Genomic DNA, 13,362 nt, shown 5'->3' with positions numbered 1-13,362 from the left:
GCTTAAAAGTGAGTATCTACTTTGTTTTCATGAATTGTTGGCATTTCCAGTAACATCAATGGCATGATGAACCTGGTACGCAGTGTTCTTAAATCACCAGACAAACCAATTATTGCCCCACACCTTTTGATCATAGCTTTATTTTGTATTATGCATGGCTTTTTCTCCAGACACCCTGTTGTTGTTTACTTGATGTGGAGGATAATCAGCACTCATTCTAGACAAATTAATGAAACCAAACCACAAAAAGCCTTCCCCCAACATTAAGACTACATCATTGAAGAAGAAGAGATGGGTATTTGTTGTAGGCAATTCCTCCCTACAGGGAACTGAACACCCAATATGAACAGACCATCTTAGAGATGCTGTCTTCTTGGGGCTCAGGTGAGAGATGTCACCAGGAAACTATCTAGCCTGTTACAGCTGTTAAACCACAATCCCGTACTGCTTTTCCATCTAGGGAGAGATGAAGCAGCTATGTGTGGATCAAAAGGGACTTTAGGGCCTTGGGGAGATGGCTAAAGGAAATAAATGCACAGATCATCTTTTCTTCTCTGTCTATTGTGCTGGGTAAGGACATGGAAACAAAGGATCATATCTTTAAATACTTGGCTTCATGTCATACCGTTCCCAGAACTTTTCTTGACTACCAAATGGCCTATGTGGTACTGGGTGTGTGGACACCAGATGGGGTTTGCCTTTCTCAAAGGGGGAGGAGGGTCTAAGGGTGTGGAGAAGTGCTAGCAGGGCTCATTGGGAGGGTTTTAAACTAGTTCTGAAGTGGGGTATTGGAGACAGTGAGCCTTCCCATGATAAGGTGTCGAGGTTCAACAGGGCCAAAGGCTGGGTCCTGCACTTTAGCCCCAACAACCCCAGGCAATGCTCCAAGGTTGGGACAGAGTGGCTGGAAGATTGTGTAAAGGAAATGGATCTGGGGGTATTGATTGGTGCTCAACTGAACGTGAGCCAGCAGTGTGCCTGGGTGGCCAAGAAGGCCAATGGCATCATGGCTTGCATCAGAAACAGCGTTGCTAGCAGGAACTGGATTGTCCCCCTGTACTCAGCTCTGGTGAGGCTGCAGTTTGAGTACTGTGTTTAGTTTTGGGCTCCTCAATGCAAGAAAGTCCTTGAGGCCCTGGAGTGGGTTCAAAGAAAGGCAGCAAAGCTGGTGAGGGGCCTGGAGCACATGCCTTATGAGGAGCAGCTGAAGGAGCTGGGATTGTTCAGTCTGGAGAAGAGGAGGTTCAGGAGAGACCTTATTGCTCTCTATGACTACCTGAAGGGAAGTTGTAGTGAGCTGGGGGTCGGCCTCTTCTCTCGTGTAACTAGTAATAGAAGTAGAGGGAATGACTTCAAGCTGCGCCAGGGGAGATTTAGTTTGACGTTAGGAAATGCTGCTTTTCTGAAAGTGGACAGGCACTGGAATGGGCTGTCCAGGGAGGTGGTGGAGTCATCGACCATGGAGGTGTTTGTGTTGAGAGATATGGTTTAGTGAGAGTTATTGGTGATGGTTGGACTGGATGATCTTGAAGTTCTTTTCCAATCTTAGTGTTTATCTGATTCTGTAATTCTGTGAAGGCATAGTAGATTAGAGGGACAGGATGCTATTGGGGCCTTGAAGGACCTTGAAAGGTGCTGACAGCACTGCAACACATACAAAACTATGATGATGAGGCAGTGACTGCTGGTGAAATTCAAGGGAGATCTTTAACTGTAATTAAGGAGTTATTCTTTAAGGAAATGACAAGACCAGCTCCCCAGCTGAAGTGCCTCTACACCAATGCACACAGCTTGGGAAATAAACAGGGGGCACTGGATGCTACATTGCTACTAGAAAACAGTGATATAGTTGCCATCATTGAAATCTGGTGGGATGATTCCCACAACTGGAGTGTGGCTATCAATGACTGCAAGCTGTTCAGAAGGGACAAATGAGAAAGTGGGGTGGGAGTGTTTCTATCTACATCAGGAAAGGAATACAAAGAGAAGAGCTGTCCCTAAAGAATAGTCATATACTGATGCATTTCCAAAAGAACAGAATATCTGGCAGAGTCTGATTTTCTAGTTGCTAATAGATCAGGATAGGTTTATTTTCATTTTGATTTGGGATTTTGGTCCTAAAAAGATACATTTGTGATACTGCTTCAAATGTATAATTCTTCTTAATTTTTTCTACTCCATCAGTATGTAGTGTTTTCCCTCTTAGCTCTGAATCACCAAGGAATCTAGAGAAAGTGCAACTCTGATGCAATTCTACATATCAGTTATCACACCCAGCAGAACGTTTTACATAATGATAATCTCAAGTAGGAATAGAATATAAACATTCCTAATCTACAGTGCTCTGAATATCTTAGTTCAGTCCCATGCTGGGGCGGGAGCTATCTCCTTTTTACAGTGCAGATGTTATTTTACTTTTGCATGAATGTGTTAATGAAGTATGTATCAAAATAATTGCTATTAAGCCCTTTACACCTATGTTCTATCCGACAAAATAACAATTATCATATATCTAGGAAATAGGAAGTCTGTTTCTCTTAAGGCATTTTTCCAGTCCTAGAAATACCTTGCTAATATATAGAGAGTGCACTTCCTTAAGCTGCAGAAAACATAGCCAAATACTTTTTGAGAACATCATTTTATCAAACAAGGTGGTTAAGTCCATTTTTATCATAGTTTATTGACAGTTGAAACTGATTTTCTTGCAAAGATTTCAGTAAGAAAAAGAAGACATTGAAAGTTTCAAGATCAAGCCTTTGAAAGCAAGGTCTGAGGAAGCAATAACTCCTTAGTCTTGTGTCGCCTTTGTTTCGGCGACCCTGACTGAAGTCTCCTTGTGAAAGTGTTCCGACAGCCCCGGCCAGTTTCGCACACTTTTCATGACACCAATATGGTGAGCGGCAAAATGGCTTTAATTGCAAGGAGCACATCCTTCTTAAAACTTTCCCCATGCCTTAGGGCTACTACCTGACCAATGGACATGTAGCATGTCTTGTTTCTTCCTTATTTGGTCTATCCTGTTCTTCTCTCTTATCTTCAAGTCATTTGTTGCCATGGTTTCCCAGGGGCCGAGGGGCCCCTGTCGACCCTTACGACTGCCCCAGCCCATTCAGTTAACTACAGTCTTGTATTGCAGGTACTGGCCTTGGTCAAGAGATGAAATGCATGTTCTGAGCTCTGTTATTAGATTTAGTGGAAGGAATCTTTGTTACGGAGCCGGTTTGGAACTAAATGAGAGAATGAGCGTAGAACAGCATATTGTGCGCATGGATAACTGAATTGTCTGGGGAGTTGTCCTTTCTTATGTCATTCAGAAATCTGTTGCTTTGTGTGATTTCACCATACAACTTTGGGTTCTTCCTTGCACTTGTCATAATAATCTTTAATATCCTGAAGTAAAAATTTCACTGAAATAGTTTTTTTTTTTTTTTTTTTTTAATGAAAATGTTTATTTTATAGATATATGCTATTTGCTTCCAAACACTGACGAAGTTAAGCTGTTCAGTTTAAATTGAATGTAATTCTTTCCTCCTCCTTTGCAAAGAGACATGATCCTCGTGTAAAGACTTATTTTCACGTGATGATTCATGCAGGAATAACGTTAATGACTTTCAAAATATCACTCCCATCCTCTGAACCAGATCCTACTATGGACTATTTCGCATCTCACTGAATGAATGTTAGGAAGTGTTTAGTGATTAATGGAGCTTTGACTAGAGTTCTTTCTCAGTGGCGTAAAAATACCTTAATCTATGCAAACTGTCCTATGCCTACATTTTCATTATAAAGTGAGCCTGTTTACTCATCAACTCCACACTGCTTACAGGGAGCACCATTACTCTACTAATGCAATCTGGCCACTTGAAGCTAGAGAGATCTCATAACTGGAAGCCAACTGGAAGCTTAGTTTCTGCTTGTGTTGCACCTAATGCATCTGGTGGATGATTGCACCTCTGTTTTAAAGGTACAAGAATGTGTAGAGTTGGACAAGGTTTCCCCATGGGAATGATAGTCAGTGTCCCTGGAAGTGTTAAAGAACCCCAGAGAGATGACACTGAGGGTGATGGTTAGTGGACATAGTGAGGTTGGGTTGGGGTTGGACTTGATCTTGTGAAAACCACTTTGTATCCTTTAAGTGAGGATAGGCTGTATCAGGACAGAGGCAAGAAGTTATTTAATTAGTGTATATTATCTAGACTCCTGTACAGAATGATGGAAATGGTGTTTAATTTGTGAATCAGTAGAACTGCCTCAGTATTATCTGTTTCTGAAAGATAAGACTGAAAGATACTGTGGTAACATCTCTAAAACAATAGATGCATGCCTTTAATATTTTTAGATTCTACTTGCTACTGCTACCTTTAAAAAAATTAATATTTTGGCTAAAAGTTCTGTAACAACAAGACTCAAGGCACTGCTTCTGAGAATTTACGAGACAGAGCCTATTAATATTAAAGCAAACTTGAGTGATATGACTCCACTGAGGGCACAGTACATGCATTCCTTATTCATCTCTTACCCTTCTCCTTTCATATCTACGTCACTTATGTTTTAAGACAGGTGTTGACAGTTCTGAGGTGGAAACGTGCAAGGATCTAAGATGTGCTTAATGCAGCATTTCACCTCCTGCTACTGGTACAGCAGGAAAAGGGAGGCTGTATGGCTGAATATGACCACTGTGACCCTTCACTCTTGCAGTGAGAGAGAGCCTGGTTCTTTGAAAGTCAGAAATGTATTTAGATTATTTTTGTGGTCAGAATTTTCATTTTTGTCATCTTTATAGAGCTGTCAACAGTTTTAGCTGCTTTTCACCCTTCTGTTCACAAATATCAACCTGATATCCCGCAGAGTATCTCTGGGGTACTCAGCCAACTTTACCAAAAGGATGTATTAGAGAGTTGTCAGGGTTCTGCTGTAGATAATACTGCCTGACATAGGCAGTTACCCTCATTTCAGATAGACATTCTGTAAAATGGGATTCCATGTTCAGTGTGCTGCTGTGTTTTTAATTAGAACATCTGATGGGTTCCTAGGCAGTCTGATGTAGACACTGGCAATCCTGCCCATTGCAGAGGCAGTTGGAACTGGATGATCTTTGAGATCCCGTCCAAGCCAAGCTGTTCCATAAATTGACCTTTTCTTTCCCATAAGGAGAGTCCTCTTGAAATGACTGGAAAGGCGTAATTGAAAATTATGTCAGTCCAGTATATATTTCTCTGTATCATTTTCTCATCGTGAACTTTTCTTTACTCAGAAAATAGGAAATTAAATGACCCTACTCTCTTGGAGCTTAAAAGCAGAAAACACAATGAATTAAAAAAAAAAATTACTTGGCCCAGTACATTGATTCATTGTAACAGGAGAATAGGCTCTGAGTGATGAGAGATTGAGGGAGCTTTTTTTCATTTCACTACTTAAGAAATACACAGAAAAGACTGTATGCACCCATTCTCCAGTATTTGTCGCTATACCAGAGCTTTATAAATAGTATTCATTCAGGATCTTTTTTTCTAAAAAGTTGGGCTTTTTTATTGTGTTTTTGGTGGTGGTTTCACAGAATCACAGAATTGTAGGGGTTGGAAGGGACCTCCAGAGATCATTGAGTCCAACCCCCCTGCCAAAGCAGGTTCCCTACGGCAGGTCGCACAGGTTTGTGGAAGTGCATATTTGCAAACTGTCAGAATATTAAGATTTAGATGCACAATTTAGTAAGTTAAAATGTCATCAAATTTCATTTATTTCAGATGAAAAAAAAAAAAAGAATTAAGGAATGGTGAAGCAAAACTTCTAAGAAGTAGAGAAATAACAGCGTTATAACAACCATAAACTTCCTTTTGCTGGAAGGAATCGATTTGCAGATGTATTACCTTTGTGTGTATGTGTACATGGAGGTGATTAGAGATTGGTGACCACCTGACAAAAGCAGGAATGGATATTACTCCGAATTGTCTTTGTTCATAGAAATCCAGACTAGCATCACTGTACAAATGATTTTAGTTTTAAGGGTGAACAGGAAATAATCTTAGATGAAAGCTGTAGCAAGCATTTAGAGTCATGCAATTGAAAATACAGGCTACAAGGAGTGGAAAAAAAAAAAACCAAACCTTTCATATTCAAATGTAGTACAAATAGTAGTTTTAATATATTACTTATTAGTAGTTCTCTAGTTCTTATCAATGTGTGATGACTAGGGTTTGGTCTGCAGTTGGTTATTCAGGCAATTCAGTGATGCAAGTGCTAGTATTACTGAAAATTATAACTGAACTTTCCTATGAGGCCATTAAGGAATTATTTTAATTTCAGTTGATCAATGATATGCTCCTTACAAACATAAATGCCGCTTAAACCATTACTTCTTGTAGGAATGAGCTTTTTTCTAGTAGCCAGAGCTTGGAGTTCATGTGGAAACATGAAAGCATTCAAATATGTGAAAAAATTCTGAAAGAAGAGTGCACACACAGGGAGGCTAGATCAAACATGAGTAGCTTTAGAATTACTTAACAGCATTGTTATGCAACAGATGAAAGTAAAAAATTCCCCAGTGTTTAAAATGTGTAATTTTTTAATTTTTTTTTTTTTTTTCTGTATCTCCTCATGATGGCCTAAAGTTGCATCAGGGGAGGTTCAGTTTGGATATTTGGAAGTATTTCTTCTCAGAAAGAGCAGTGGATGCATTGGCACAGGCTGCCCAGGAGGTGGTTGAGTCACTGTTCCTAGAGGTGTTCCAGAACTGTGGAGATGTGGCACTGAGGGACATAGTCAGTGGGCATGATGGAATGGTTTGTGGTTGGACTTGAGGATCTTAGAGGTCTTCTCTAGCCTTATTGATTCTGTCATTCTATACTTCTTATGCTGATTTGTTCAATACCATACCATTATTGTTACAGAAACTCTTTTATTATAGAATCGTTATTGTTGGAAAAGACCACGAAGTCCAACAGCTCATTGTCCCCATGCCCACTAACCATGTTCCCAAGTGTTCCCAGGTGCCACAGTGATGCTATGGTTGTAGTCACAACTGTAGTCATGGCTATGATTGTAGTCATGGCTAAGAGTTCTGCAGAAAACCTTCATACTACTTCATTAGTGCAAAACAAATGCATTAACAGAGAAAGTCAGAGGTGATACATGGCTTCAGAGTTCATCAAAGTCAAAACTGGGGTAACAGTAGTGCACGTAGAAGCAGTTGCCTAAAATTGTTGGTGTTGTCATCTGGTGAATGTTAGCTGGCAAAGTACAGATAGGAGACAGTGAATTTGCATTTTAGTTTTGCAGTGGTATACATATGCAGTGGTGTTATATAGGGCACAAGTGCAGGAAATGTTGTGATGTGAGGAATTGCTTATGTGGTACAGAGGACATTTTTTTATAAGGCTGGACACAGCACTTCTTGACTACTCGAGAAACCTTTGCTCCTGTCACTAGAAGGATGATTGGTGACTAATTCTCCCATGTGCTTGGGGAATTATTGGAACAGTGTGCTTCTAAGCAGTTGTATTTGGTCCCATACCACCTAACACAAAACCCTTGCTAAAAACTCAGACTATTTTCATAGGTTGCTTTTCACATCCTTGAGTTAAGCAGAAATTCTAGAGGAAGAAAGTAAATGTAGAACTGTGGTGTATAAGGTCATATCTGAATATTTTCAGACAGTAGAGTGCGGGAAACTCAATTTATCTGTCTTAGAAAGATGAAGAGCTGAGTCAATCCTGCTGGGATTAAAGCTCTCACATTGCTTCATGCTGTATAAAACATTTTTTCATCATCTTGAAATATAAAGCTAATATCCGAACCAAAAATGGGTATCAGTACATTGTGATATCAGTTAAATCGAGGTATTTGATTTTAGTTGGTCACTGCCTTCTGATTTTCCCTCTAAAGGGCTCAGTGAACAGCTTTTGCTTATCAGGAAATGGAAAGCAGTTTTCGTCTTGGCAATTGGCCCTGGCACTCTTGCAGAATACAGTCCAGGGTTTTTCTGCTGGAGTGGTTTTCCTGTTGTTGCTTTTGTAAATGGTTTTTATAGGATGTCCATAATAGAAAAATGTCACAAGGATGAGCAGGAGCTTGGCATGGTTTGATTGGTGCTACTGTCACAGAGTTACCTCTACATCTATCTGTGTCCATGACAGGGGAGGCAGCAGGCCTGCTGGCCTGAGAAGGGGAGGGAGTGTCAACTGGTTTATGGGCTGGTTCGGCCCAGTTTTATGACTAATAGGGCAGGGGACCCACAGACCCACACCTGGGAAAAAGGGAAGGGTAGGAATATGAGAGATGGGCCTAAGAACAGTGGCAATGATCTGAGGAGGAAAGTTAATTTACCGAAAATGATATTGGAATGCAGGATAACACAATGTAATACAATGTATAGTTGGAACTGAGGCTAATAAATAAAATGAGAGAGTATCCAAAACTGAAGGCCTTAGTCTGAATTGAAAGCCAAATGGCTGGGGAACACACCCACACAATGCCAGGCAGGGAGAAACAGAGAGAGTCCTGTGGCTTGCAAGTTTTATCTTTCCCTCTGTACACAGTCTTTTGGGGTATATGTAGTTCTCTTCTCTTCTGAGAACCAAGTACCCAGAAATTTGTCAGTCCATGGAACTGAAGTATTAACTCTTTAATTCCTCGTGCTTTACATGATGTTATGATGTGGAATACCGATAACAAAAATCATAAGACCATAGCATTCATGTTATCAATGGAAGACAGAGCCAAATATATACATCCAACTATTGCTGTCAGACCTCAGATGAAATGTTTGAAGTGAAATTGATAATTTTCTGAAGGTGCTTTTCTGTGCTTCAGCTTGTTCTGTCCCCACACTTTCAAAGATCATCAGTCACAGTAAACTGTCTTAAATTGATGATGTCTCTACTGTATACTTTGTTTATCCATGCTAGAGATCCTGACACTTTTTTTAAGAGGTAATACAGGTGTTATAGATTACAAAAGATCAGTATCAGAAGATTAAACCACTCCTCTGTGTGGCTAGAGGCCAAGATAAGTTGTCTTTCAAGAAAAGACATCTGAAAATTTGTGTACTTTTCATAGGTGTTATAAGTTTATCCTTCTGTAGATCAACTACAGCTTATACCAGATCATAGTTGAACATGTACAGATTTCATATGATGATAAATCCCTTTAAAATAGATGCAGGTATAATTTGTTAGGTATAATGATGTCTATAAATGGCAGTGATTGCATCATGAGGTGCTTATTATTTATTTTGAATAAGGAGAATATATATTAAAAAACACAATATGAAGCTGTATGATGACTTTAAAAATATGAGTTGGCAGCAAAGGAAGGAATGAGTACTGCAACTGCAGAAGTGTTTCTATTGAATGCTTAGTTTGTGCTTTGATTTTTAAGTCTTTTAACAGGAAGATGGAAATTAGTTACCAAAAAAACCTCATCGCACTTTTCAGCCATTATGCATTGATATTGTAGCGGGAAGCTGATGAAGACAGGTAAAGAGACCTGAATATTACTGAGGTGCAAGGTAGTAATATCATAAGACATGAAAATTAAGGACTGTTGGCATCATGCTTTAAGTAATTTCCTAGGGAGCATGTGTACGTCCAACTGTATGGGGAAAAAAGAACAGGCAGCAGGTTTCTGCACCTGGATTTAGAAATCCGCTGAAACTGCTGGTGCAAATTTAGTAAAGAATTAAATACCATCATAACTTGGCTTAATGATATGATTAAATGCAAACACTGCAGTGAACAGTTTGGGCTGTAAGCTTTTCAAGTTTTTAAAATACATTAAGCTACCAGTACTGAAATGTCTTCCTGCCAAATATTTAATTTCTGAACAGTGAAGATGGTTACACCCCAGGGAAATCGTACTCTTGTCTGTTAATTTTGGGATGAGTATAGATAGCAGAAATAACAACTGGACTATAAAAAAATTATGCTATCAAGGATTATGTATTTTTTTCTCCTGAAAATGGGAAGAAACATATTGGAAACTTTTACATGAACAAGAACACCAAGAGGTCAAAATACAGCTTGCTGGCCTTTATAAAAAAAATTTTTATGACATGCAGTACATTAAGTTGTGGATTTTAATGGCCAATTTCCATGCGTTTCTTCGCCTTGGCTAAGTGTTGACATCCTTCACCTTCATACTCAATTGTTACAATGATTTACTGAAAAATGATATTGAGCTATGCTCTTGACAACAGGTGAGGATTAGGGTGTTTTTTCTTACCTTTTTTGCTTAGTACATTCAGTCTAAATTGTTGTGATTGCTGGTGTGGTTTAGAGGTTTTCTCTGTGCTTTCCACTTCCTGCAAAAGCATGTTTTCATGCAAAGTTGTAGGCATTCAGAATTTTGTAAGAGAGGATAGTTGCACCATGATGTAACTACCATAATATTTTATTATGTCTTTTCCAGTGACTTGCAGGTGTTATCTATGTGTGATATAAAACTTGGTGATAACATAGGTAAAGTATTTAAATGATCCTTTAAAGTGTCACTAAGTCTCTAATAAAACTTCTTTCCTCAGAACAAAAGCCTCAAAAACAAGCTGCTGTCAGGAAACAAGCTTTGTGGTATTCGTGCAGAAGAGGTAAGGAAGGTTTCTCTCTATTTCAAAGTTAACATACCCAGAAGAATGTCATGTCAGTCTTTTGCACTGAGATTCTGCACAGATTGTATATTATGCATGCATGATCATTGCATCATAAACGTTTGAAAAGACCTCTACAATCATCAAGTTCAACCATCAAGCCATCACCACTATGATGTTTATAAACAATTCAAACTCATTTCCATGACTACACTATGGGCAACTCAAATATGTTAGCAAGCTGCAATCTCAAGTTTTAGACTAATAAAGTTTGGGAATGGTTATTTCACATATATAAAGCTCTTTAAGTATACATTTTGCTCTATAATGTATGTTAAACTGATTTTATTTCCCTATTCTTCATGCCTAGAATAAGACAGGAGTCATTAAATGACTTTCTGAAATACCTCGTAGAAACACAAAAGATTTATTGTTATTGATCCTTATAACATTTCATTATTTCAAGGGAAGTATCATATTAGAAAATATCTCCTCTACAGAAACACTAGCAAAAATAGCCAATGATATAAAAAAAAAAAAAACACCCTGTTTTCCCTAAGCGCCCTAGTAACTGTATTCACAGGAGCAGTCCTTTTAGCTATTTACCTTTTTGTGAGAGTGGTTATTTCTACATATGAATCTTAACTTTTTTACATGACTTAGTCATGGATTTCATCTGCAGAAATAACTTCTGTGAAGTCCATTTCATGTTGCCAGAATTGAACAGAAGCATAAAACTTCTTTGCTAAAATTATCACAGTTAAGGTGGGCCGTGTTTTCTTCAAAGACTCCACTTTTGTACCTAGACAGCCAAATTTATGAGGTCCAAGCAGTGATTTCCAGTTGTACTGGCTAATTAGCCTAGATGAAGTTCTGCAACTACTGCTTCAGATATATCCTCAGCAGTTGGTAACAGTGGGTATTTTTTTTGCTAGCTTTTCAGAATCTCTTACCTTCCTCTGTCATCACTGTTGCTTTCAAACATGCCAGAGTATTTGAGTACAAGTATAAATTCTCCCCTTGTTTACTGCTAAAAGAATTGGCAATGTTCAACACAGCTTGCTGTTTACCCTTCCTATTCGAGTTTGTTTTTCCTATTTGCATTAACTTTTAGAATATTAGGTAATTAACTTTTAGATATTTTCACAGATGATTTACTATTTACAACATGTCTTTTAGTCTAAAGGTGAGGTCTGAAATTAAACGAAATTTATTGTTGCATGAGAACCATTGCTGTCTGAGGATTTTAGGAGACCAAACCCTCAGCTCACCAGTATTCAAGGCAGCAGATAGCGAGTGTACTTTAAAACTTAAAAAAATTTTAGACTTGATGAGTCATCCTGACAAATTTATGGATTTAAAGTGGCTTAGTGCCACTAGAATAAGCAAAAATGCTACTACAGGACTTTTTTTCTTTTTTTTTTTTTCTTTTTTTTGGTCATTTTGCCAGATTTAGGTTATATAGGTCAGAGAAATGCAGTTCTTTTTTGCTCTTTACTTCCAGCATAATAACTTGTGAAATCAATACTCTTTTAATAACGAGATCAAACATCTTTCATGGATAGAATTGCCTACCAGGAAGCTCATGCTTCGTTCCTCTCTCCCATAGTGTGTGCAGACAATTTCATTCTGCTCTGAAGATTGTTTTGAAGGTGATGCCTCCAGTTGTGTTTTCATGTTCTCAGAACTTGCTGTTTTAAAAATAAATATTTGAAAAGAATCCAAAATCCACTGATTGCATTATCCTCACTTTCAGTCAAAAAAGATCCAAGCCCAGCTGAAAGAACTTCGTTACGGCAAAAAAGATTTCATTTTCAAGGTGAGTCTTCTTTCAACATAGTTTTGCTAAGTTATTAGAGTTGCTGTAATGTTGAAGTCATCTGTGAGTATGATAACTGCATTTGTTGCTATATTTTTAAAGAATCATTTACTTCTGTTGATACCGAGAAGAGCTGACACCACAATAGATGAGAATAGTATCATAATGCTAATTCAGACATGCTATTTTCTGTTGGGTTTTCTTTTTCATTTGCAAACCACTCTAATAGGAAAAGTGTTTCTTATTAAATTGCTTTCTGGGTCAAAGAAGAGAAGCTTCAAAGCCTAAATTTGTATGCAGTATATTTCAAAATATATATAGTGTAAAATAGTTTATGAATATCTGTTTGCATGCTGAGATAAAGCAACATTCCAGTTCCTCACTGGAAACCAAAATATATTACCCTATTCCATAGATTCTGTGATGTATTTGATACTTTACAGGTGGATCTTGGCTGCTAATTGAGTAGTGCTTTCATTTCCTACATAAATGGTGGGATAAATAGTCATCCCACAAGTGCATAGAGCTAGACTTATTTAAAAGGTAACTGAACTCAGTGTGAGGTCCATATTTCTTCTGAAAGGCACAGGATAGAATATTAGAACCACCAGCTACAAAATGCTCCCCAGGTTAGTCAGGGTGAATTCTGCTCTGAATGCTCTTACTTGAAAAACAGTAAAAATGTTTACATTACCTTTTGGGGAGACAATGAGCTAATTGAGTTAAAAACTCTTCAAGAAGTTTAGATAAATATAGTAAACTGGGAATAGGATTCAGAAGTTCCATCTCCTTAGAAGTTCATATGCAAATATCTAAAATATCTCTTCACTCTTCAGTTTTGTTCTGTGATAGATTTCTGATTTGCTCATTTGTTATATTTTCTACATGTAGTCAGAAATACGTTTGTTAGACTTCTTCCTGACTAAAGGAAATTTAATTTACGCGGGGGGGGGGGGGGGGGGGG

The 13,362-nt window shown here is 38.3% G+C and overlaps 1 protein-coding gene across 4 annotated transcripts in view; it reads left to right on the top strand.

The window, feature by feature from the left end:
* LOC122170479 (leucine zipper protein 2-like) overlaps positions 1 to 13,362 on the top strand; it is a 221,439-nt gene that overhangs the window by 173,252 nt on the left and 34,825 nt on the right. For all 4 annotated transcript variants that reach the window (XM_042837342.1, XM_042837341.1, XM_042837339.1 and 1 more), the window contains 2 exons: positions 10,517 to 10,579; positions 12,336 to 12,398. In XM_042837342.1, coding sequence (XP_042693276.1) covers positions 10,517 to 10,579; positions 12,336 to 12,398 — 126 coding nt within the window. The remainder of the gene's footprint in view (positions 1 to 10,516; positions 10,580 to 12,335; positions 12,399 to 13,362) is intronic.

Source organism: Centrocercus urophasianus, unplaced genomic scaffold, assembly GCF_019232065.1.
Source record: "Centrocercus urophasianus isolate 14NV4802_14NV808 unplaced genomic scaffold, USGS_Curo_1.0 seq_7, whole genome shotgun sequence".
In the NCBI taxonomy this organism is placed as follows: Eukaryota; Metazoa; Chordata; class Aves; order Galliformes; family Phasianidae; genus Centrocercus; species Centrocercus urophasianus.
This window is presented reverse-complemented; position numbering and strand designations above follow the sequence as displayed.